Below are 24024 nucleotides of genomic sequence, written 5' to 3'. Positions count from 1 at the left end.
CAATCCCTTGCTAATCACAGAGCACTTTTAGCACAGGGATTGTTTAAGGTGGAATGTGAGTTTCGGGGAGCATATGACTTGTGCATGAATCACAAAATGTTAGCACGTAATCAAGAAGGCACTGTGATGTAAAAACTCAGCAGGTCAAGCAATGTCCTTTATGTGGCAGAGTATAAATAACCATCGTTGGGGCTAGAAGGCATTGGAATGTTGGCCTTTCTCGAGGGATTGAATTTAAGAACATTCTGCTACAACTGTACATAGTACTAGTGAGGCTGCAAGTGGAATACCGTGTGCAGTTCTGGCCTCTTGACGTGGGAAAGGATTTACTGGCTGTGGAGTTGTGCAAAGAATGTTCACCAGTTGATTCTGGAAATGAGGATGGTATCTTATGACTAATTGAGTCACCTGGGACTCAGCTCACTGAAGTTTAGAAGGATGAGGGTGATCTTACGGAGACATACAAAATAACGAAAGGAAGAAATAAGATCGACTGCGGGAGTTTTTTTTCATTGGTGAATGAGACAAGAAGAAAGGGTCATTCAATATTTGGGGAAGCAGATTTCTCAGATCAGGTGATGGACTTGTTATGAGATTCACCAGTGATTATTCTCGAATCAAGAGATTGATAAGAATGCTATGACATACTGAGGGATGGTGAAGAACTAGTGGCAGAAATTTGCATTCTGAAATCAAGATGGTCTTCACACAAATTTCTAACAGTTCAGTTATTGCTAAGTTGACCAGGCCAAGTAATCATCTGGAAAATGCAGTTCAATGCCTGATTGTCCATCTGGTTTTTTTAAAACTTTAGTTTCTCATAGTAATTGTTGTAACCAATTGACCTACCATGGATATTTCTGCAACGAACTATCCACCTGTAAAGCATATCGTTTTTTAAACAATATTAAAAGGTTTTCTCTTCTCCCATCACATCTTTCCATCACATTGGAAAAAGTAGATTTCAGATTCTGAAATCCAAAAATATTTCACATCTCTAAATTCAAGTGATAACACCAAACAAGAAGCAAATGAGACGTAAAGACAAAAGTTACAAAAAAGTGCCACGGAGCACACATTGGTTAAAAAATATTCAAGCAGAGGAATCTATGTTCAATTTGGCAAGTAACTGATTACACCAGATTAACAATTATCAGACTATTTGGAATGTCAAAATAGATAAACAACAAAATAAATTATACCCAAGTTAAAATGTAGGAATAATGTAAATACTTACTCCTGATGTTAAAACAGCACCAATGCCATTTTTCAGCTTCGACCTGCCTCTAACTCCCCGACCAGGGTGACCCCCACCACGTGGTCTCTTTTTTCCAGGAAAGCCAGCACCACGACCCTAATGAAAATAACATTTCAGAAAAATCATGTCTTGACAACAACGTAGATGCAATACAAGTATAAGTGCATCAGGAACTTACTTTGCCTTGTCTTCATTACTAGAGAGTGAACGGTTTCATTTACTGAAGTTTATGTAACTTTAAAAGTAAACAATATCAGTAAAAGATTAAAATCAGCATTAATAAACTGTAATTTCCTTTGAACAAAGGTAATGCTTTGAAAGTCTTTAATGGAGAGTGTTAATGATAGAAAAGGCACAATTTAAACCTTTTATGGGCCATCAGCTAGCAAAAACATGATTTGCTCCAAACCAGTGCTGCATATTAGTTATGACTTAAACCAGAACTTAAGCTGATTTAGGAGTCAGGTATCAACCTTAAGCTGTTCTTATTTCAGAACAAACATCCACTATAAACCCACAGATTCTCACAGCCATTTTGATAATTCTTCAAACATAGGACAGGTCTGCAGCCCACTGGTTCATGCTCAACATTTTTACCAAAGCACAGTTCCTTGCACTTGAAACAAATCCCTCAATCCCCTTCATATTCATGTGTCTATCTAATAGTCTCTTCAATGCTACTATTGTATCTGTTTCCACCACTCACTTTGTAAAATATTTGTCACACATATGACACTTGAACACTACACCCCCCACCCGCCCCCCCACCCAACCCCACTGTAAACTTGCATCATTTAGTGACTGACACTTTTACCCTGGGGAAAAGATTATGATTGTCCACTCTAATTAAATCTTTCAGGAATCTACACCATGAATACAAAAAGGAAGGCCAATAAAGAAAGATTAAAATTAGTTAATCAAATTAAACAAATAGATCAACAATAAACACAAATTAAAAATCCTGAGTTATATAAAAAATGAGTTGAACTTCAAACTAAATTTGATCTCCTTTCATCGTATCCAATTGAATGTCAAAACCATTGAAGAGTAAGAGTTAGTTTTATATTCATAGTGATAAATCTGGTAAGCTTTTAGCTCATCAGTTGGGAGGTTTTGAAGCCAAGTGGCAAATTACAAAGATTCGAGAGGATAGTCACATTACTGCAAATCATTCTGAGATAAATGACACATTCAAGAAATTTTACTCCTGACTTTATACTTCTGAATTCACAAATTGATAGCAGTTTGATGAAAAGTTCCCCGGATTGCTTAAATATTCCCATGCTTTCTTCAGATGACCAAACGAGACTAGATGAGTCGATGTCACAAGAGGAAATAGTTGTCGTTGTTTCTTCACTATAATTCTCGAAGAGCTCTGGGACCTGACGGGCTTCCATGGAGCTTTTGCAAATCTTTTTTTCTCAACTGCTTTCACCCCAATTAAGTTCTGTGCTATCGGAATTGTTTAGGCAGGGTAATTTCCCAGCAACATTTAACGAAGGGTGTATATCTCTTAGTAAAGAAAAGTAAAGATCCAACTGGGTGCACCTACTACAAGCCAATTTCTTTATTAAATGTTGATGTAAAAATTTTGGCTAAAGTTTGGGCCTGTGGACTGGAGAATATCTTACCATCTTACATTTCTGAAGATCAGACTGGTTTTATTAAAAATCATAACACTTATTTTAATATACATCGCTTATTGGATATTTTGTGCTCACCTTCCAGTGTTACTCCTGAATATGTTCTTTCCCTTGATGCAGAGAAAATGTTTGATCGAGTTGAATGATGCATTTATTCACAATTTTAGATCAGGTTTTATTACATGGATTAAATTATTGCATTGACGTCCTATGGCTTTAATTCTCACTAATTTTCAACAGTCACAACCTTTCAATCTCCAATGGGGAACCCATCAAGGCTATTCTCCATGTCCATTACTCTTTAATTTGGCCATAGAGCCATTAGCAATTGCATTTCAAGTTTGCAGGGATATTTTCCTTAATGTGGATGATCTTCTGTTTTTCTTAACAAGTCCTGACACTTCTTTAACAGCCACACTATCAATACTTTCTAAATTTATTTCAGGATATAGATTCAATCTGCTTAAAGGTGAACTTTTCCCTTTGAGTACATCTGCATCAGTGTACACCAGTGGTTTTCAAATTGCCCCCTTAAACTCACATTCCACTTTAAACAATCCCTATGCCATAAGTGTTCTGTGACAACTGGAATTATTTTTTAAATTTAGTCTCAATTTTTGACATGCAGAAATTACATGGTTCTGTACTGGAAAATTGCAAAAAGGACCAATTTCTAGGAAAGCAATCTCCCCCGACCCCCACCACACAGTGGGCTCAGAACATTTCAGCAGATATCTCTTTTGGAACCCAAAAGCACACCCCAGGGGATTCATTTGACTTCTTTTGTTTTTAAATTTTGTGTAATATTTAGAACTTTGAAGTTCTGCAAATACTTTTGCCACTTTGTTACCCATTTTTGAGAAGCTGTTACTGTCTTCCATTCTAAAGTCATACAAAATACTTCTTTAAAGCAATTTCCCATTTTAAGCTCAAAAGGACCTTTCCATTATTTATAAAAGCTCTTACAATAATTAATATTCAATATTTGTTCTATGTTCATATTATACTTTCTACATTTTTACTAGTTTAATAAAAGTGATTCTTTGCAGTTTCTAAATATTTCAGCATTTTTTTGCAATCTTAAAGGCAGTTACATCATGAAGAACTTTGACATGGTAAAGTAGATCAGAAATTTAGATTGAAAGTGATAACGCGAGAGGGCCAGTGGGACTACAGCACAGAAAACAGGCCACTCGATCCTTCTAGTCTGTGACAAAATATCATTCTGCTGGACTCATTGACCTGTACCCAAACCCTACAGATCTCCCATCCATGCATCTATCCAATTTATTCTTAAAACTTAAGAGTGAGCCTGCATTTACCACATCAGATGGCAGCTCGTTCCACATACCCAACACTCTCTGAGTGAAGAAGTTGCCCCAATGATTCCCCAAACCTTTCCCCCTTTGCCCTACAACCATATCCTCTCGTTTTCAGCTCTCCTAATCTAAGTGGAAAGCGTCTAGTCACATTTACTATGCCTGTTCCAGTTTCCTTTCAATCTGGTGCCATTGTATACGTTACCACTGATTGATCACCAAGGAATCTTTCTTAAAATAATTATAAAATATCTTTAAATATCTCCCACTGGCCCTCTCGCATTATCACTTTCAATCTAAATTTCTGATCTACTTTACCATGTCAAAGTTCTTCATGATGTAACTGCCTTTAAGGCTCGAATTCAAACTGACATTTGTCAATCTCAAGTGGAACATGACATTCTATATTTGGATCACTCTTCCAAAATGATTGTTTAATAGACATTTGCAATTAATCCAGTCTGATTATTTTTGACTACATCTAAAATGCTTATTCCCTGGTTGGATGCACAATAATTGTTCTTGGAAATTATTTCAAATGCATTGCACCAGTTCAAACTCAAAGGTATATTGAAGAAGCACTTCAAATGAACATCCCCAAAACACGTGCAAAACAATGCTTCAATTGATAAACTTGTTAAATTTGTTTCCACGAATTGTCCTGAAAATATTTCAGCAATTGATAATCTGGGCAGTCTTAACCTAATTTGCTTAAAATTTAAGCATTATCTTCACATATATTCTTATCAACTTCAATAAAAAAAATCCCATAGAAAATATTGGTACAATAATCTTGATGCTACAGAATTATGCTATTATTAATCTTTAGGTTTTTTAAAGATACCTTGTGGATTTGGAAACAGGGGAAAAACACTTACATTAACAAACACTGGAGACTGTCTGGTAATTCAAAGTTGGAGCAGCCATAAGAACCAGAGTTGATTGTTCCATTAAAAGTTTGAAACAATGGATGTTTGCTAAAGAAGACACCTGTATAAACAAGCAGGAGGCCATCTGCCATGATTCATTATTTTGGAGAAATTGGAAATTGAAACCAAAAATCATGCATTGTTCAAACAGGTTGTGTGATTAAAGGCACTTGAAAAAGAAGTCTTTTTAGTATTCAATCAGAATAATCTGGACACCATATTGGAGTGGATTCAAAGAGGATGGCCACTTCTACTGCATTTCTTTGTCTAATCTGTATCTGGGTAAAATAAAGCAAGATCATTCTTGCAGTTGGATCATAACCATTCTAATGGTAATTTTGTCGAAAACTCTTGCCTGCATTTGAGAAAGCATTGCGGAAATCACAAGTTCCATAACTCCCATGCAAGAGAATGGAATTGTGAAATTATTTGTATGAAGAAACATTTTTCTGAAAGCAACTCGACCAGAATTTGTGAGTTTTGAGAAGTCTGATGACGAGGTGACTCAAAATACTTCGTAATTACTTCCGAGCATCAATTTAAAGATTCTAAGTTTCAAAAATGACGTTTAAGAATGAATGTTGAATTTGAATAATCTCTTTAAAATCGTGCCTGAGGTGTAATGGTTTCGGATCTGCCACCCACACACATATATACATTTGTGCATAGTTGGGGGTAGTAAGATTTTATATTATTAATAGTTACTAATAAAAATTATTGTTTTGAAGATATAATTGACTTGGTGAATTTCTATTGCTGCTGTTCTATGTTGTAACACTTGATACATTGCACATTTTACTTTTTCTCTCGATAAAGAATAGAAAACAAATATTTTGCTCTAACCACTAATAATACCAGAACATTCACGAAGTGACTTACAAGAACAAGAAGACAATGAATGCTATCGGGCAAGATTTCTAGAATAACTCCGTCAGAGATTGAACATGCAAACAGACTCTTTGGCCCAAAGTGTCCACTCTTGCTAATTTGTCTATCCAAGATGGCCCAATTTGCCAAGTTAATGATGGCCCATATATTTCCAAACTTTTCCTAGACATCAAAATGTCTTAAATATTGAAATTGTACCCATCCCAAATACTTCCTCATCTCACATACCCTATGTGTACACATGTTGCCCCACAGGTCCCTTTTAGATTCTAATCTAAGAGAAAGATTATGATTATTTATCTTATCCATGCCCCTCACAATTCAAATCCAACAACGGCAATTTTGAAACTACCAGATTGTCATAAAAATCTTCAACTGACTAATTTCCTTCTCTCGAGGCAGACCCACCGAAACATACATCACAATTTACTGATCTGCTTTAGAAACACAGCCAAGATAACCTGCCACGGAAGCTTCACTTATGATAGTGACAGAGACCACCACACAGCAGTAGTGGTAACAAAGATATTAACAAGCTGGTGGAAAGTTTCACCAATGGTGCAATCAAATTCTGCTGACTTACCAGTAATTGGTTTGCTGATATTTGTTATGTTTCAAGGACCACTTGCCTCCTGACTTCATTTCTGCCATGATCCAAAATTAGATCAATGGAGTACCTGGCCAAGTCTTAGTCAGTTTTACAAGGAAACAGCTCCTTTGATCCAAGTTCTCCATGCCAACCAAGTTGTCTATTCAAGCTAATACCATTTGCTTGAATTCAGTCCATATTCCTCTAAAAAAATTCCTAATTGTGTACCTGTCTAAATGTCATTTAAATTTATAATTGTACGCACTTCTGCAATTTCTCTAACAGCTTACTCCATATACCCACAATTCTCTGTAATGAATAAATGCCCCTCAAATGCCTTTTAAATCTTTCGCCTATAGTCTATACTCCTTAGTTTTAGTATATTTCCCAGGATACGGGATTCTATGATTCTTTATCTGAGCCCTGTATGATTGTACAAACCATAGAACTACAGTACGTTACAGCACAGAAACAAGCCTCTTCAGCCCTTCCAGTCTGTGCCAAACAATTTTTTTTGCCTAGTCCTACTGAACTACACCAGTCCATATCCCTCTCCCATCCACGTACCTGTCTAAGTTCCTCTTACACAACTTCAGCTGGAAGCTTGTTCCACACCCCCACCACTCTCTGTGTAAGGAAGCTCCCCTTCACATTCCCCCTAAACTTTTCCCCTTTCACTCTTAATCCATGTCGTCTGTTTATATCTCACCTACCTTCAGTGGAAAAAACCTATCTACATTTACACTCTGTCCCCCTCATAATTTTAAATACCTCTATCAAATCTCTTCTCATTCTTCTCTGCTCCAGGAAATAAAGTCCTAACCTGTTTAACCTTTCCCTGTAACTCAGTTCCTCAAGTCCAGGCAACATCCTAGTAAATCTTCTCTGCATCCTTTCTATCTTATTGATATCTTTCCTGTAGTCAAGACAAAACTGAACACAATACTTCAAATTTGGCCTCACCAATATCTTTACAACTTTAACAAAACATCCCAACTCGTGTACTCAATACTTTGAATTAAGAAGGCCAATATCTCTTTACAACCCTGTCCACCTGTGATATCACTTTCAGGGAATTTATATATTTGTATTCCCAGATCTCTCTGTTCCACTGCGCTCTCCAGCAGCACACCATTCGCTGTGTATGTACTTTTTTGGTTTGTCCTTCCAAATTGCAACACCTCACACTTGTCTGCATTAAATTCAATTTGCCATTTTTCAGCCCATTTTTCTAGCTGATCCACATCCCTCTGCAAGTTTTGAAAACCTTCTTCGTTGTCCACAATTCTTCCAATCTTAAGTGTCATCTGCAAACTTGCTGATCCAATTTACCACATTGTCATCCAGATCATTGATATAGATAATAAACAAGCACTAAAACCTGCGGTACACCACTAATCACCAGGCCTCCAGTCTGAGAAGCAATTATCCATCAAGCCATTGTTGAATCCAGTTCACTACATGTGTGCGCTGCTTAATGTCCACGATATGTATTGTGAAATTATATACTTAGGAAAGCAATACTGTAGTGTACTGTAAACTTTTTATTTGTTAGTAGGGATCAGTGTGGGTTTGATACAGGGTTGTGGGAAAAGCGTGGGGCAGCTAGATTAATTGGGACTGATACAGGGTGGTGGAGAGAGAATGGGGCAGTCAGATGAGTTTGGGTTTACAGTGTACAATTTCCTATAGCCAGTGATCACTTTTTCTAAATTGCTGTGGACTTGCTCGCTGAAACTGAATAATTATGTTACCACGGACATGTATGCGATCGGACGTTAAAAGAGGCATACCTGTACTTTATCATGAATACCTAGCGTCTGAACCTTCTGGTCTATCCTCCCATAAGATCCTATAGAACCAAAGAACAATTATAGGCAGCCATCCTGAACGAGATCCCTTAATTTTAACCCTTTGCTTCCTGCCTATCAGTCAATTTTCTATCCTGTCTAATATCCTCCCTGTAATTCCATGGGGCCTCATCTTATTAAGCAGCCTAACATGTGGCACCTTATCTAAAGCTTTTAGAAAATCCAAATATACAACATCCATAGCCTTCCCTTTGTCAATCTTACTTGAGATTTCTTCAAAAAACTCTAAAAGGTTGGTCAGGCTGGATCTATCTTTTAAAAAAACCATGCTGACTTGGACCTATTCTGTTCATGCACCTCCAGGTATTTCATATCCTCATCCTTGAAGATCGACTCTAATACCTTCCCAACCACTGATGTCAGACTAATAGGCCTATAGTTTCCTTTTTTCTGTCTCCTACCTTGCTTAAACAGCAGAATCATATTTGCAACCTTCCAATCCCCTGGAATCATGCCAGAATCTATTGATTTCTGGAAGATCATTGCCAATTGGTCCACAATCTCCAAAGCCACCTCTTTCAGAACCCGTGGAAATTTATCAATCTTTAATCTATTCAGTTTGCCTAGCACAATTTCTCTAGTAATCTTAACTGTATCCATCTCTACTCCCTGAAGCCTCTGTCTGTCAGGGATATTACTAATGTCTTCCACAATGAAGAATGACATAAAATATTGATTTAGTTCTTCTGACATCTCTTTATAACCCATTATAATTTCCCCAGCATCGTTTTCTATCGGTCCTATGTCAACATGTGTCTCTCTTTTATTCTTTATATATTTTTTAAAAACTCTTTAAAATTGTTTGCCAATCTCATTTCATAACTAATCTTTTCTTTCCTAATGACTTTCTTTGTCTCTTTCTATAAGTTTCTAAAGGATTCCCAGTCCTCTGATTGCCCTCTAATTCTAGCTTTCTTGTATGCCCTCCCTTTTGCTTTCATCTTAGCCTTCACCTCTTTTGTTCGCCACATTGGTATCATCTTTCCTTAGACAAATTTCCTTTTCTTTGGAATATACCTATCCTGCATCCTTTTCATTACTTGTAAAAATATCTTCCAATCCTGCTCTGTTCCTCCGACTAGTTTGCTTTTCCAGTTGATGAGCCAGTTCCTTTCTCATACCACTGTAATTTCCTTTATTCCACTGAAAAATTGATACATCTGATAACATTTTTTTCCTTTTCAAAGTTGAAATTAAATTCAACCATGTTATGATCACTGTTTCCTAGAGGTTCTATGACCTTTAACTCCCTAATCGCCTCAGGTTTATTGCACATGACCCAATCCAGAACTATGGATCCCCTGGTGGGCTTCTCAACAAGCTGTTCAAAAAAGACATCTCTTAGGTTTTCTACAATGAACTCTCTCTCCTGGGATCCAGTAATTTCCTGTCCATACCAATCCCCTGTCATGTTAAAATCGCCCATAATTATTTTGATATTATCCTTGTGACATGCCCTTTATATTTCCAGCTGTAACTCATAGTCCACTTCCCGGCTGCAGTTTGAGGGCCTGTATACAACTGCTAATGTGGTCGTTTTACCCTTGACCTTTCTTAATTCACTGCATAATGATTCTACCACTTTAGACCCTATGTCCCTTCTTTCTATTGATTTAATGTCATTACTTACCATCAGAGCCACTCCTCCACCTCTGCCCACCTGCCTATCTTTCCTATAGACTGTGTATCCTTGGATAGTGAGCTCCCAATCACATGCCTCATTGAGCCATGTTTCAGTAAGGGCCATAATCTTTTCAGTTGAATCTGAGGAACCAGGTCAGACTAATAGGCCTATATCTGAGGAACCAGGTCCATCCACCGCCAGAGCTTACAGTCTATTTTACTAAAATAAAGAGTATAAAATCGAGGGAAGATCATAAATTTACCACAGCAATATTATACTTGTGTACCAATATAATTCAAATACCGTTTCCAGATCATGAGGAATGTATCACGTTTGTTTCGCAAATTATAAGTAATCTTTTCCATAAGGATACAACTGTCCATTTCTTGCCAAAGAGATTGGTGTATTTGACTTCCATTTGACTGCCACATATTTCTTGGCTATTGCCAGTGCAATTTTAGTTAATGATATTTGATACTCTGTAAGATGATTACTAATATCTATAAAATTATGCAACAAATATAATTCCAGTTTACCATGAAAATTAACTCCAGTAATATTTGTTAAGACTCCCGACACTTCTTGCCAGAAAGAATTGACCTTCCTCTATATCACATCGAAAACATCTGTCTGATATTTCTGGTTTTGATTTGTGCAATCTTTGCAGAGTCAAATATAATTGAGGCAAAATATATTGCACCAAAATCATACTTCGCATTGATAATCAAAGTTACCCAATCTTTACACCACTCAGCCCAGGTTTGTTCCGACATGTTCACTCCCAGATCTGCTTCCCATCTTTCTCTCAACCGATGTATTCCAAACTTCTTTCCATCCATTTGCAGGGCATAATATAATCGGTAATAAATTTAGGTATTCTACCCATCCATAATGTACGCTCCAATCGACTCACTCCAGGAGGAGTCATAACATTTCCCCAAATTTCTCTTAGAAAAGTGCCATTTGGACACTAAAAGTTTGTTTCATTTGTTCAAATGACAATAAAACCCCATCTTTGTAGCAGTTAGCAATGTAGCAAATCCCTTTCTGTGACCATATATTTAAAATCCTATTTCCCATTATTATAGGCTACATCAGATGTGGAGTTTTCCTTCCTATATTGTCATTAGTATCTTGCCAGACCTTTATCAAATGAATCAATATAGGGTTTGAGGTCTTTTCTCTTAATTAATTTCCAATTCCATCTCTAGATGAAACTTTTCGGCAGTGTTTCATCCATCTCCTGCAGTTTCAAAGAAAAATACCAAAAATCTCAATTGTGAAACAAGATAATATTTTTTTTAATTCTGGAACCCTCAATCCCCCTAATTTATGATCCCACGTCAATTTTTCTAATGCTATTCTAGGTACTTGGTTATTCCATAAAAATTGTCTTACTAAACTATATTATTTTTAAAAACTTGTTTGGTAAATATATTGGTATTGACTGGAACAAATCTTGAATTTTTGGCATGATCTTCATTTTAATACAATTAACTTTCCCTTTTAACATTGGGGGCAGGTCCTTCCATTACTCGGTCTTTCTCTATTTTTGCCAGCAGAGGGGAGAAATACAAGTTATTCAAGTTGTAATCGAGAATAATTCCCAAGTATTTAATCCTTTCATTTTTCCATTTAAGCATATTATTCGCTTTAAAACATTTGTAGTCATGATTTGCTAATGGTAAAATTTCACTTTCATCTATATTAATCTTATATCCTGATACTCTTCCATATTTTGCAGTTTTTCCATTGACCTTTCGGGTTCAGACATATATAACAATATATCATCGGCAAACAAGCTAATTTTGTGTTGGACTTGCACAAACTCAAAGCCTTTAATTTCAGGATCGTCCCTAAGCATTTCTGCTAGAGGTTCTATCACCATAACAAATAATGCCTGAGGAGGGGGCAGCCTTTCCTACTCTATCGACTCAACAGGAACATTCCTAATGTTTGACTATTGGTTATTATTTTTGCTTGTGGTTTTTGATATAAAGCCCTGATCCAGTTAATAAATCCTCATCCTATACCTAACTTTTCCAATGTTTCAAAGAAAAAAGGCCATTCGAGTCTATTGAAAGCTTTTTCTGTATCTAGTGATACTACTATATTGGGGTCCTTCCTTGATTGAGCTAAATGTATTATGTCAAATAATCATGCCAAGTTATTTGACGTTTGTCGACCCATAACAAGTCCCACTTGATCTGTATTTGTTAATTTAGGTTTGCCAGTGCTTTTGCTATTATTTTGCATTTAAAAGATATTGGTCGGTAAGAAGTTTTCATAGAGTCTATTCTTTTTTGGCAGTACTATTACATCCATGAATAAAAGCATTAGCAAATCTTCAAATTCTTTATAAAACTCAGCCAGGAATTCATTTTCACCCGGAGCTTTGTTAGCCTGAAGAACTCTTTCAATTTCTTCCCTAGTAAAATGTAAATCTAATTCCTGTCTGTCCTCATCATTCAACTTCGGGAGTTCCACACCATCCAGAAATTTCTCTATTTCAGCATCATCAAATTTGTATAAATTTTTATAATATTGTTTAAATATTTTGTTTATCTCTTTCTCATTATATGCTACTATATTGTTTTCCTTTTGTATAACAATTTATAGCTCTTGCTGCTTCTTCAGCCTTCACTTGCCATGCCAGTACTTTATATGCCCTTTCTCCTAATTCGTAGTATTTCTGTTTTGTGTTTAATATTGTCTTCTCTACTCTATGTTTGCAAAGTATGGTATTAGAATTTTCTTATTTTCCATTATTCTATATTTATCCTGTTCCCCATTCTCTGATTCCCCTATTTTTCTCCAATTAAATTCTTTTAATCTTTTTTTTGTAAATTAAATGATTTGTCCCCTTAAGTATGCCTTTAATGTATCCCATATTAAAAAAAAAAGATTATCTGTTCAACCCAAATTTGTTTCACAAAAAAATTCAATCTGCCGTCTTATAAATTGTCTAAAATCCTCCCTTTTCAGCAACATTGCATTCAATTGCCACCTCTATTTGCTTTCCTGTTTCTCTGAGACGTGTATTACTAAAGTTCGTGGTGAATGATCTGGGTAAGTATTCTGTTTCTTCTACTCTGTCCTTCAAACTCGATGATAATTAAAAACAAGTCTATTCTAGTATGTGAATCATTTATTTTAAAATAAAACTCGTAATGTATTTCCTTAGGATTGGACTGCCTCCGCACATCCATCAAATTTAAGTCTTTCGTATATGAAAGAGTTAACTTAGCCGCCTTAGCTCATTACTGTTTTTGCCAATTTATCCAGAATTGGATCCAAACAAAAATTAAAAGTCTCCACCAATCGAAAAACTTTGCTTTCCCTCTGCTGCTTTTAAAAACACATCCTTCATAAAGACCTCATCGTCATAATTTGAGTGTAGATATTAATCAACGTCCAAGATTCTAAATAAATTTGCCGTTTATCATGACATATCTACCTGCTTGGTCCATGGAAATATTTTCTATAGTAATCAGAACATTTTTATTAATTAGGATTGCCACTCCTGCTGCTTTTGAATTAAATGACGAAGAAAAGTCCTGCACACCCCATAACCGTTTCAGTTAGGAACATAGGAAGTAGGAACAGGAGTAGGCCAAAAATGGCCCATCGAGCCTGCTCCGCCATTCAATATGATCATGGCTGATCTAATTTATGACCTAACTCCACCTACCTGCCTTCTCCCCAGTTTGTCATCTTCAGCTTTAATAAGATGTGTTTCTTGGATAAATGCCACATCGGCTTTTATCTTTTTTAATATGCAAGTATCCCTTTCCTTTTGACCGTGCCGTTCAAGCCATTAACATTAAAACTTATAAACTTCAATGTCTTATATTATAAGCATATTATAAATTCTGTGAAGATAAATATGGAAACAGTTTCATGATCTGTACCCTCACCCGAAAAATTAAGCAACCTCTGCTCCGACAGGGACGTAGACAGGAAGTCCCCGAAGCCTGTGAAAAAAAGCCCGCAAAAGCCTCTGGGATGAGGAAGAAGAACCCCTCCCTAAAGCGCCATCTTGAAAACTAAACTCCCCTACTGACACCATTACTCCTCTTAAACCAGAGTTCCACTGTACTGTTACCTTCAGTACCTTCTTTCCACTCTCCAAGCTCCCTGAGAAGCGTAATAGGATAAAATCTTAACATTACTTAATAAAATTAAGATGACCTTCACAAAAATTAAAATTTTACTATGTTCATAAAATATTTTATTTACACCAGTCTTTTCACAGTCAACCTTTCTCGTGTCTATCTTCCTTTTCTTGCTCCTTCTTATAGTTGTCGAATAAACTCTTCCAGCTCCTCTTATGTTTTGAAGTATCTTCTGTTACCTTCAGAGATTTCCACTCTCAGCATCGCTGGGTACAACATCGCGTACTTAAAGTTTTTTTCACAGAGTTGCCTCTTGACTGCGTCGAACTCTCTTTTCTGAATTATTGCATTGCTGAAGTCCTGAAAAAAACCTGATCTCTCCATTGTCCCACTTTATTGGGGAACAAGAATTCTGTGTATTTTCATTAAGCAACTCTCGGGATCATCTCTCTAACTTTGAAGCTCAGCAAACTCACCAAAACGGGTTGAGGGAAGGCTTCACCCATTCTCCTCAGTCCAAGCGTTCGTCAAGCACATTCAATGTGGACTCGGTCGTCGGGTTCTTCAGTGCGAAGGACTTGAGGAATCCACGTCTTGAAGAATTTCACAGCATCTCTGCCTTCTGCACCTTCTCTCAGGCCAACATTGTTCCTCCGAATGGAGTTCTCCAATGTGATCCAGTTTGTTCAGAAGAAGTTGTTGATCTGTTGCCCATTTCTCAGCTTGCTTTTGAAATTCTTCAATTTATTTGTCATGTTTGCCAAGATCTCTCTCAGCGCTATCCATTCTTTCAGCTAAATTGCTAATGGCTTCACCCACCTCTTTCACTGAAGTGGTAAGCTCTTTAATAGCAATCTCCACATTTATGCAACATTGTCCCAGACCTCTGAATTCTTGCAACAGAGTTTCCAGATCTAGCATTCATTGGGAAGAAGGGGCAACTCCACCCACACTGTTCATTGGAGCGGCTGGTGAAGCTGGAGCTTTTTCCATCGTTGATACTGGGTTTTTTTCTGTGCGATCTTTCAGCCATCCTTCAACAGTTTTCTTCAGAAGATATATCCAAATGTTTTCCAGTCCATATAATTCTATCAAAACCACTTTTTGGTCATCTTTTGGTAATTTTTCTCAGAGAGCTCGGAGAAGTAGGTCTGCTTAGCCATCCAACACAGCCGCACCCCCCTCCTGATTTCTTTATTGAGGCATTTCTTGCATTTTTTTTTATACTTCTCAAGTACCTAATTTGCTCCATGTTGCCTATACCTGTTATAGACCTCTCTCTTCTTCCAAACCAGATCCCCAATATCCCTAGAAAATGCAATGTTCCTTGTGCCTTCTAATCTTGTCTTTGATTTTGTCAGGAACATAGAAACTCTGTACTGCCAAAATTTCACCTTTGAAGGTCCTCCACTTTCCTTGCACATCCTTACCCAAATTCTAGATCCTTTCTCATTTCCTCAAAATTAGCCTTTCTCTAATTTAGAATCTCAACCCGAGGATCAGGCCTATCCTTCTCTATAATTAACTTGAAACTAATGGCATTATGATCACTGGACCCAAAATGTTCCTCTACATATACATCTGTCCTGTCTCGTACTCTAATAGGAGATCCAGTATTGCATTCTCTTTAGTTAGTACCTCTATATATTAATTTAGAAAACTTTCCTGAACACATTTGACAAACTCCAAGCCAACGAGCCCTGTTACAGTATGGAAGTCCCAGTCAATATGTGGAAAGTTAAAATCTACTATCACAACCTTATGTTCCCTGCAGCTGTCTGCTAACTTTCTACAGATTAGCTCCTCCAATTCTTGCTGACTATTGGGCGGTCTATAATACAACCCCATGAGTGTGGGTCATACCTTTCCTGTTCCTCAGCTCCACCCATATCTCCTCAGTAGATGAGCTCTCTGGTATGTGCTGCCTGAGCACAGCTGATATATTTTCCCTGGTGAGCAATGCCACTCTTCACCCTTTCATCACCTCATTCATTCGCATCTAAAGGAATATTAAGCTGCCTGTCCTGCCTCCTCCTGCAACCAAGTTTCACTAATTTCCACAATGTCATAATTCCATATGCCAATCCACGCTCTAAGGTCGCCTGCCTTTCCTACAATACTTGCATCGAAATAGATGCACCTGAACACATTTCCACCACATTGAATCTGTTGACTTCTAATGGTGCATGCAATTTTAACATAATCTTTTCCCTCCTCTACTCCTCTATCTGCTCTGGCCCTCTGGTTCTCCCAACCAACCCCCTCCCCTCCACCCCCGACAGCAAATCTAGTTTAAAACCACTGGAGCAGCATTAGCAGACCTTTCTGCAAGGATATTAGCCCCCCTCTACTTCAGATGCAAACTGTACAGTCGGAACAGGTTCCAACTTCCCTGGAAGAGAGCCTAATGATCCAGCAACCTGAGCCCTCCCTCATACACCGTCTTTAGCCACATAATACTTTTATTTCTAACCTCACTAACACGTGGCATGGGTAGAAATCCTAAGATCACTACCATAGCGATCTTTTCCTTCAACCTAGCTCCTAACTCCCTGAACTCTCCTTGCAGGACCTCTTCACCCTCCCTACCCTCGTCATTGGTCCCTTCATGGGCCACGATATCTGGCTGAGAATGCAGTGAACTTGATCTGAGATATTTTGGACCCTGGCACCAGGTAACCAACATACATCCAGGATACTTGATCTCTTCCACAGATCCTCTTATTTGTCCCCCCAAGCTATGGAATCCCCCATCAGTGCAGCTTGCCTCTTCTCCTCCCTTCCCTTCTTAGCCACAGGACCAAACTCCATGCCAGAGACCCTATCTCTGTTGCTTGTCCCTGGTAGGACATTTCCACCTCCCCCTCCCCACTCCCAACAGTATCCAAAATGGTATACTTTTTATTGTGGGGGGCAGCCATAGGGGTGCCTTGCACTGCATGCCTGTTCCCTTTCCCTCTACCCTCCTCCTGCCTCCTAGGTGTGATAATGTCCCTGTAACTCCTGCCTAACATACCCTCTGACTCCCAAATGATCCTGAGTTCATCCAACCCCAACTCCAATTCCTTAACTCACCTTGGCAGAAGCTGGAGCACTTCTCACAGATGAAGTCATCAGGGACACTCTGGCTTCCCTGATGACCCACATTTTGCAAGAGGAGCATTCCCCTGTGTTGGCTGCCATTCCCCTGTGTTGGCTGCCATTCCCCTGTGTTGGCTGCCATTCCCCTGTGTTGGCTGCCATTTCCCTGTGTTGGCTGCCATTCCCACTGTCTATGACTAGATGAATAAAATATATGATAGCTAAAAAAAACTCCCCCTTACCATTGCCTACCTGCTGAATCCCTTTTTTTCCTCGAATAAAGTGGCTTCAACTCCGACTATTCCTCACCTCTTACCTGTTCTCACCGAAGTCTGTTGAGACAACAGCTTATCACTCTCCTTTGACTTCAACTATTGAACTCGATTGCCCAACTTCTGTAAAGTCTCAGCCTATCCAGCTTTACCTTACAATTCACACCTGCCAGTCCAGCTAACTTCCTGATGAATCCTTTCTGCATCCGATCTATCTTAATTATATCTTTCCTACAGCTGGGAAACACTCCATGTATGGTTTCACCAACATCTTGTGTGGTTGTAATAACATGTCATACCTGCTCTTGATGTTCAGACCCATGAAGCCAAACATGCCAGACTAATTCTTCTCCAACCATCCTGTCTATCAGTCATTTTTTTTCATGGAACTATGTACTCACGAGCTGAGTGAATCCAAAGGGCAAAGCATGAGCTTCAGAAGCTAACTGTCTCCACCCTTGCACAATTCAGCAGGAATTTCTTAGGGCAGCATCTTTAGCCCAGCTATCCTGACAAGCAACGGCACTCCTCCCGCTTTCTTCCCTCTGGCTCTACCATGTGTGAAACAACGGAACCCCAGAATCTTGAACTGCCAGTCCTGCCCCTCCTGCAAGTAAATTTCACTAATGGCCACAATGTTGTAATTCTACATGTCAATCAAAGGTTCAAAGGTTCATTTTATTGTCATGTAATAGTACAATAAAAATGTAATGTACGTGATATGCCTCAAAGTTAGCCTGCCATAAAGTAAAGAGTCATCTCTTTAGAAAATCCACACTCTAAACTCGCCTGCCTTCCCCCAATATGCCTTGCATTGAAATACCAGACCTCAAAACATTATTCCCACTGTGCAAAATGCTTTGATTCCGGTCTTTGTATGCTGTCTTAGCAATCTTTTTTCCAGCTCTATACCACTATCTGTTCAGGCACTCTGGTTCCCATCTCCCCGCAAATCTAGTATAAAATGCATATAAGCATGGGTGAAATTTAGCAATCTTGTTTTATTCCAGTCCAGCCAGTTCTCTTATTTTACAAAATATCTCACATTCATTGACATTACCATCACTAAATCACGCATCAATATCATCCTCAATGCCATTTTTAGTGTAATGTAAACACACATATTCTGAGCCAAAAGAATGGGGTACAGGTTCAATTTTGTTTTGCTCTGTAACCCATTTCCAGATTCCCCAAAGCCATCTTAAGGTTGCATAGAAGGAAAAGATTTGCATTTATTTAGCATCCTTTACATTCCTATGCACTTCATGCCAATAAATTAATAATTATAATCATGTAGTGGCTCACCAGAGGTTTAATCGAACCGGCTTGGGAGTTTCCGAGTGATATCATGACGTCACAATGTGAAGACGCCATTTGGAATGTGTGGGGTTTAAAAAAGCTGTGTGTGACTGTTTGAGTAAATTTACTGAACTTCAACTCGACTACGTCTGATCATTTTCTTGTCCTTCATTTTGCACTGTGACACAGTTGCTACATTGGTGACCCCGACAGGCCCAAACAGATTTTGGACCTAACATGGACAATGCAGCGGTTTCACTCAGACTGTCTGTCTTTTGGACCACTCAACTTTGGTTCAGGCTGGCTGAGGTGCAGTTCCACATTCACAAGATAGAAGTGGACACCACTAAGTACTATAATGTGGTAAATGCCCTCAACCAAGACACGGCGGATCGAGTAGTGGTTTTCCTTCGAGACCCACCAGCTCTTGGCAAGTATGAGGCCCTAAAAGCCCTCCTCCAGATTTACAGTCTCTCACAACGCGAGTGAGCTGCACGGCTCCTCGATGTTGCTCTTCGAGCAGTTGGTTTTAGTGCATATGCCAGAAGACATCCACCTCATGTTGGCTGTCGAGGACTTTGATAACCCTATTGCGCGTGAAACTAGTGCTGCGTCACAAGGCTCCACGAGTACCAGCAACGAGGCGCACATTCCCCCAGACAAGCATGAGTCCATGACAATGGTTATGGCGGCTGGCCACTGCTACAGCCTACTCTACATCTGGGACGAACTCTCCCAGTGCAAATTTATAATCGACAAGGGTGCGGAGGTTAGTGTTCTTCCTCCTTTGGGCTTTGAAACCTGTACCTGAACTGCACGTCCAGCGCTCACTGCGGTGAATAACAGTTTGATTCATACGTATGGCACACGGCCTATACCCTTGAAATTCGGCGACAATAAGTTCACATCGAACTTCATTCTTGCTGCTGTGTCCCGGCCTTTGCTGGGTGCCGACTTCCTGAGACCACTCACTTATGGTGGACTTAAAAGAGCGCCGGATGGTGAACAACTTTCCAGACTTTCCATCTTGGAAAAGCCAAACTACCCATCCCACACCTAGATCCTGTGGAGTACTTGAACAACGAATTCATCAAACCTCTTGTGGAGTTTCTGGACATTGTCACTCCCCTGCTCTCCACTGACACATCCAAACGTGGCATCGCACACCACATCCTCACCCAAGGACCTCCTCTACACGCCTGAGCCTGACAAGTTGCGGCTTGCAAACAAGAGTTCCACAAAATGAAGGAACTTGGAATTATACACAGGTCTGAAAGCCCATGGGCTTACCACTACATATGGTGCTCAAAATCATGGGAGACTGGAGACCTTTGGGGATTACAGGTGCCTCAATGATGTATACCGGTACCCTGTGCCCCATATACAGGACTTTACAACTAATCTTTATGGGGCCAGGATATTTTCTAAAATTGACTTGGTGTGAGGGTACCTGTAAACCCGAAAGATGTGCCTAAGACCGCCATCATATTACCTTTCGGCCTCTTCAAATTTTTGAGAATTCCTAATGGGCTCAAAAAGGCTCCACAAACATTCAGCGACTGATGGACACAGTGGGACATGGCATGGACTTTCTTTTCGTATGCCTGGATGACATACTCGTTGCTAGCCACTCCCCAATGAGCATCTAGAGCATCTACATTTACTCTACCGCTGCCTAAAGGAATACAGGCTAAATGTGAACCCTGCCACGTGAAAATTCGAGCAGTCCTCTACTGAGTTCTTGGGACATCAGATCAGTAACCGGGTGTTGTTCCATTGCCTAGCAAGGTGGAAGCCATCCTCAAATTTGCGAGGCTCAATACCATCAAAGGATTACAGGAATTTGTGGCGGATAATCAATTTCTATTATCGCTTTCTACCCTCTGCAGCTCATATTATGAAATCCCTCTTCGACCTCATGCCCAGTGATGCCAAAGAAATCAAGTGGACAATCAATATGATGGTAACATTCCAGCAGACCAAAGACACCCTAGCAAAGGCAACATCCACAAATGGATGCACCAACCGCCTTGATGATAGACGCATCCAGCGCGGCAGTAGGCGGGGTCTTAGAACAGTACACCAATGGACAATGGAAGCCTCTAGTGGTTTTTTTAGTAGGCGCCTCTGCCCTCCGGAAATTAAATACAGCACATTCGATAGGGAACTGCTGACACTGTACTTAGCGGTCAGACACTTCCGCTATTTTTTGGAAGGCAGGCACTTCACGGTTCTTACTGAACACAAAATACTAAGGTTCTCCTTCGTGAAGGCATCAGATCCCTGGTCAGTCCACCAGCAACGCCATGTACTTTACGTATCCAAGTTTTCAACCAGGATTAAACACATCTCCTGTAAGAGTAATGTGGTGGCTGATGCCCTGTTCCAGTCCTCTGTGCCCCCTCTACAGGTGTAGACTACATGGTGCTTGCCAAAACTCAGCGCCAGGACAATGAACTCCCGCTTATAGAACTGCTGTCACAAGCCTGCAACTTAAGGATGTAGCCTTTGGGCTGCAATGTACCACACTCCTGTGTGATGTTTCCACAGGTCAGCCTCATCCTATTGTCCCTGCTGCATGAAGATGTTGCATTTTCGATGCCATTGACGGAGTGTCCCACCCCTCAATTTGAGCAATGGTCTGCCTGATTGCTGAAAAGTTTGTATGGCATGGACTCAAAAAGCAGGTCATGTACTGGGCAAAGACTTCCATGGACTGCCAATCTGCAAAAGAGCAAAGGCACGTGAAGGCACTGCTTCAGCCATTCCAGGCACTGCAGCACAGATTCGACCACGTGCATGTTGACATTGTTGACCTGCTTCCGGTGTTACGAGGGTTTACGTACTTGTTTACAGTCATTGACAGATTCACTTGGTGACTGGAGTTGGTTCCTATGACGGACTCATTGACTGATTCACGTGCCAGGTTTTATTTCTTCCTGGGTATCTCAGTTCGGCCTCCTCACACACGTTACCTCGACAGAGGCCCACACTTTACTCTGCACTCTGAGATGTTTTGCCTACCACCCACAGTCAAATGGCTTGGTGGAGCAGTTCCATAGGCACATGAAGGCTGCACTGATGGCCCACCTCCAGGGACCTGATTGGGCAGACAAGCTGCCCTGGATACTCCTTGGAATAAGAACTGTACCGAAGGACTATCTCAACTCCTCATCGTCAAGGGTTGGTTTATGGAGCCCTGTGTACCTGGGGAGTTTGTGCCCACAGCATACAGACAGTAGGTGCCACTGACTGAAGTCTTAGGCAGACTGCAGAAGCAACTTGGAAAATTGGCCACAGTTCCCACGTCAAGTCATGGAACAGCTACACCCTTCTTCCCAAAGCAACTCCAGGATTGTGCGTTTGTGCATAAAGGTGCACACAGGCCATCCTTATAGAGGCTGAATGAGGACCCCCTTCAGAGTGCTACGAAACAATCGTACAATTTATGTACTGGACATTGGGGGCAGCCAGGAACATTTACGATTGATTGACTAAAGCCTGCTCATCTCAACCTTGATCGGCCCTTGCCAATAATCCCGTTGTGAAGGTGCAGATGACCGCCCAAGAGCGGTGGACAGCAATGGCACCAGAGGTTTATTCTCCAATCGCCGGTTCTGGAGGCGGGGGCTTGTAGCAGGTCACCAGATGCTTAATCACATTGGCTCGGGAGGTTTCAAGGGACGTCATTTGGAACACGAGGTGTTATGAAAAGCTTCATGTAACTGTTTGGGTGAATGACTTTTCCTGAACTCGCACTCGACTATGTCTGATCATTTTCTCATTCTTCATTGCGCACTGCAATACAGTTGTTAAAATCATAACTACAAAATAGGAAATAAAGACAGAGAATTTATGCATCTCAATGTGTTAATGAGCAGGTTATTTGCTTTAAGGATGTTGCCTGAAATAGCTGTTAACCATGATACAAGAGGTAACTTGACTGCTCTTCTAAACAGTGCTGCCAACATTCTACATTCGTCAAATAAACCAGATAGCGCTTAGGTATAGTTTAACATTTTATCTAAAAGCTTGTTCTCGGCTGACTGCCAGAATTCTATTTTGCTTGACGAGTTCAGTCATAGCGGCAGGTAAGGAGGTCCAGACAATCCATTCTGTTTGATTGGGATTTCATTTACCAGCATTAACATTCAGCATCGGCATACTCTGCCTCCCTACAGGATGTACTTCAACATCTTAATTGCTGCCTCAAAAGTTCCCAGAATTCAAATCTCTATTACCTGAGGACAGATTACATCAATCACATGAAAACTGCTACTTTCAAGTTTCTTTCCTGGTCAAATATTTTTCTGACTTGTAAAAAATAATTTTTGATTATTAACTCTCCGTCAAAGTTTCAATCCAGTAATAGCGCAAAGCAGCTGGAATGTAGTAATTCAAGATGGTGGCTTACCACCATGTCAAGTGACAAAAAAAAGTGAGTCAATAAACGATAGACTCAGGGAAATTAACATTTTCAGTGAAACTGACAACTAAAAAGATAAGAATATGGATAAAATGAGTTGTGGCTGAAAATTGAGCCCTGTTTGAATTATTTCATGACAAGCGGTATACTTATCCACTGGGGAATGGATGGAATGCAGGAAAAGAAGAATGGTGGAAAGATCCCATGAGGCTTCCCTTGATAGTTTTCTCACAGAAGTTCAATATCAAGCTGCAATAGGGAAATTTTGTGAAAGGGACTGATATACACCTAAAACATAAAAAAAGTGACATAAAAAGTTTACAAAAGGTCATTCACCCCATTGTGCCTGTGTCCATCAAATAGTCTAACTTCACATTGCAGGAGTCTATTGCTGCACAGGGTCACAGATCTCCAACTGTATAATCCAGTCATGTTTAAATACAATGACAAGCATTTTTAAAAACTTGCTGACATAACGAGTGCAATGGGCAGACCTACTGCATTTAATTCCTTCTGTTTTTCATATCTCACTAAAACTGCTATTTTTTTTATAAATAATGAAAAAAATGTGCAACAAATAGTAATTTGTTCAGATGTGATCTAGCATGTTTTAACAGATTCATGGCTATTGTGGGAAAGGTGAATGTCAAAGAGCTTAATTTTACACTGTGTATAGTTAATTTTTTCCACTACCAATTAGTGGTAATTCT

The 24024-nt window shown here is 39.5% G+C and overlaps 1 protein-coding gene across 19 annotated transcripts in view; it reads right to left on the bottom strand.

The window, feature by feature from the left end:
- The window catches only part of kmt2ca (lysine (K)-specific methyltransferase 2Ca), a 495715-nt gene that overhangs the window by 167403 nt on the left and 304288 nt on the right, over positions 1–24024 (bottom strand). For all 19 annotated transcript variants that reach the window (XM_069914823.1, XM_069914812.1, XM_069914813.1 and 16 more), the window contains one exon: positions 1238–1354. In XM_069914823.1, the coding sequence (XP_069770924.1) occupies positions 1238–1354 (117 nt within the window). The remainder of the gene's footprint in view (positions 1–1237; positions 1355–24024) is intronic.

This window comes from Narcine bancroftii, chromosome 1, assembly GCF_036971445.1.
Source record: "Narcine bancroftii isolate sNarBan1 chromosome 1, sNarBan1.hap1, whole genome shotgun sequence".
NCBI lineage: Eukaryota > Metazoa > Chordata > Chondrichthyes > Torpediniformes > Narcinidae > Narcine > Narcine bancroftii.
This window is presented reverse-complemented; position numbering and strand designations above follow the sequence as displayed.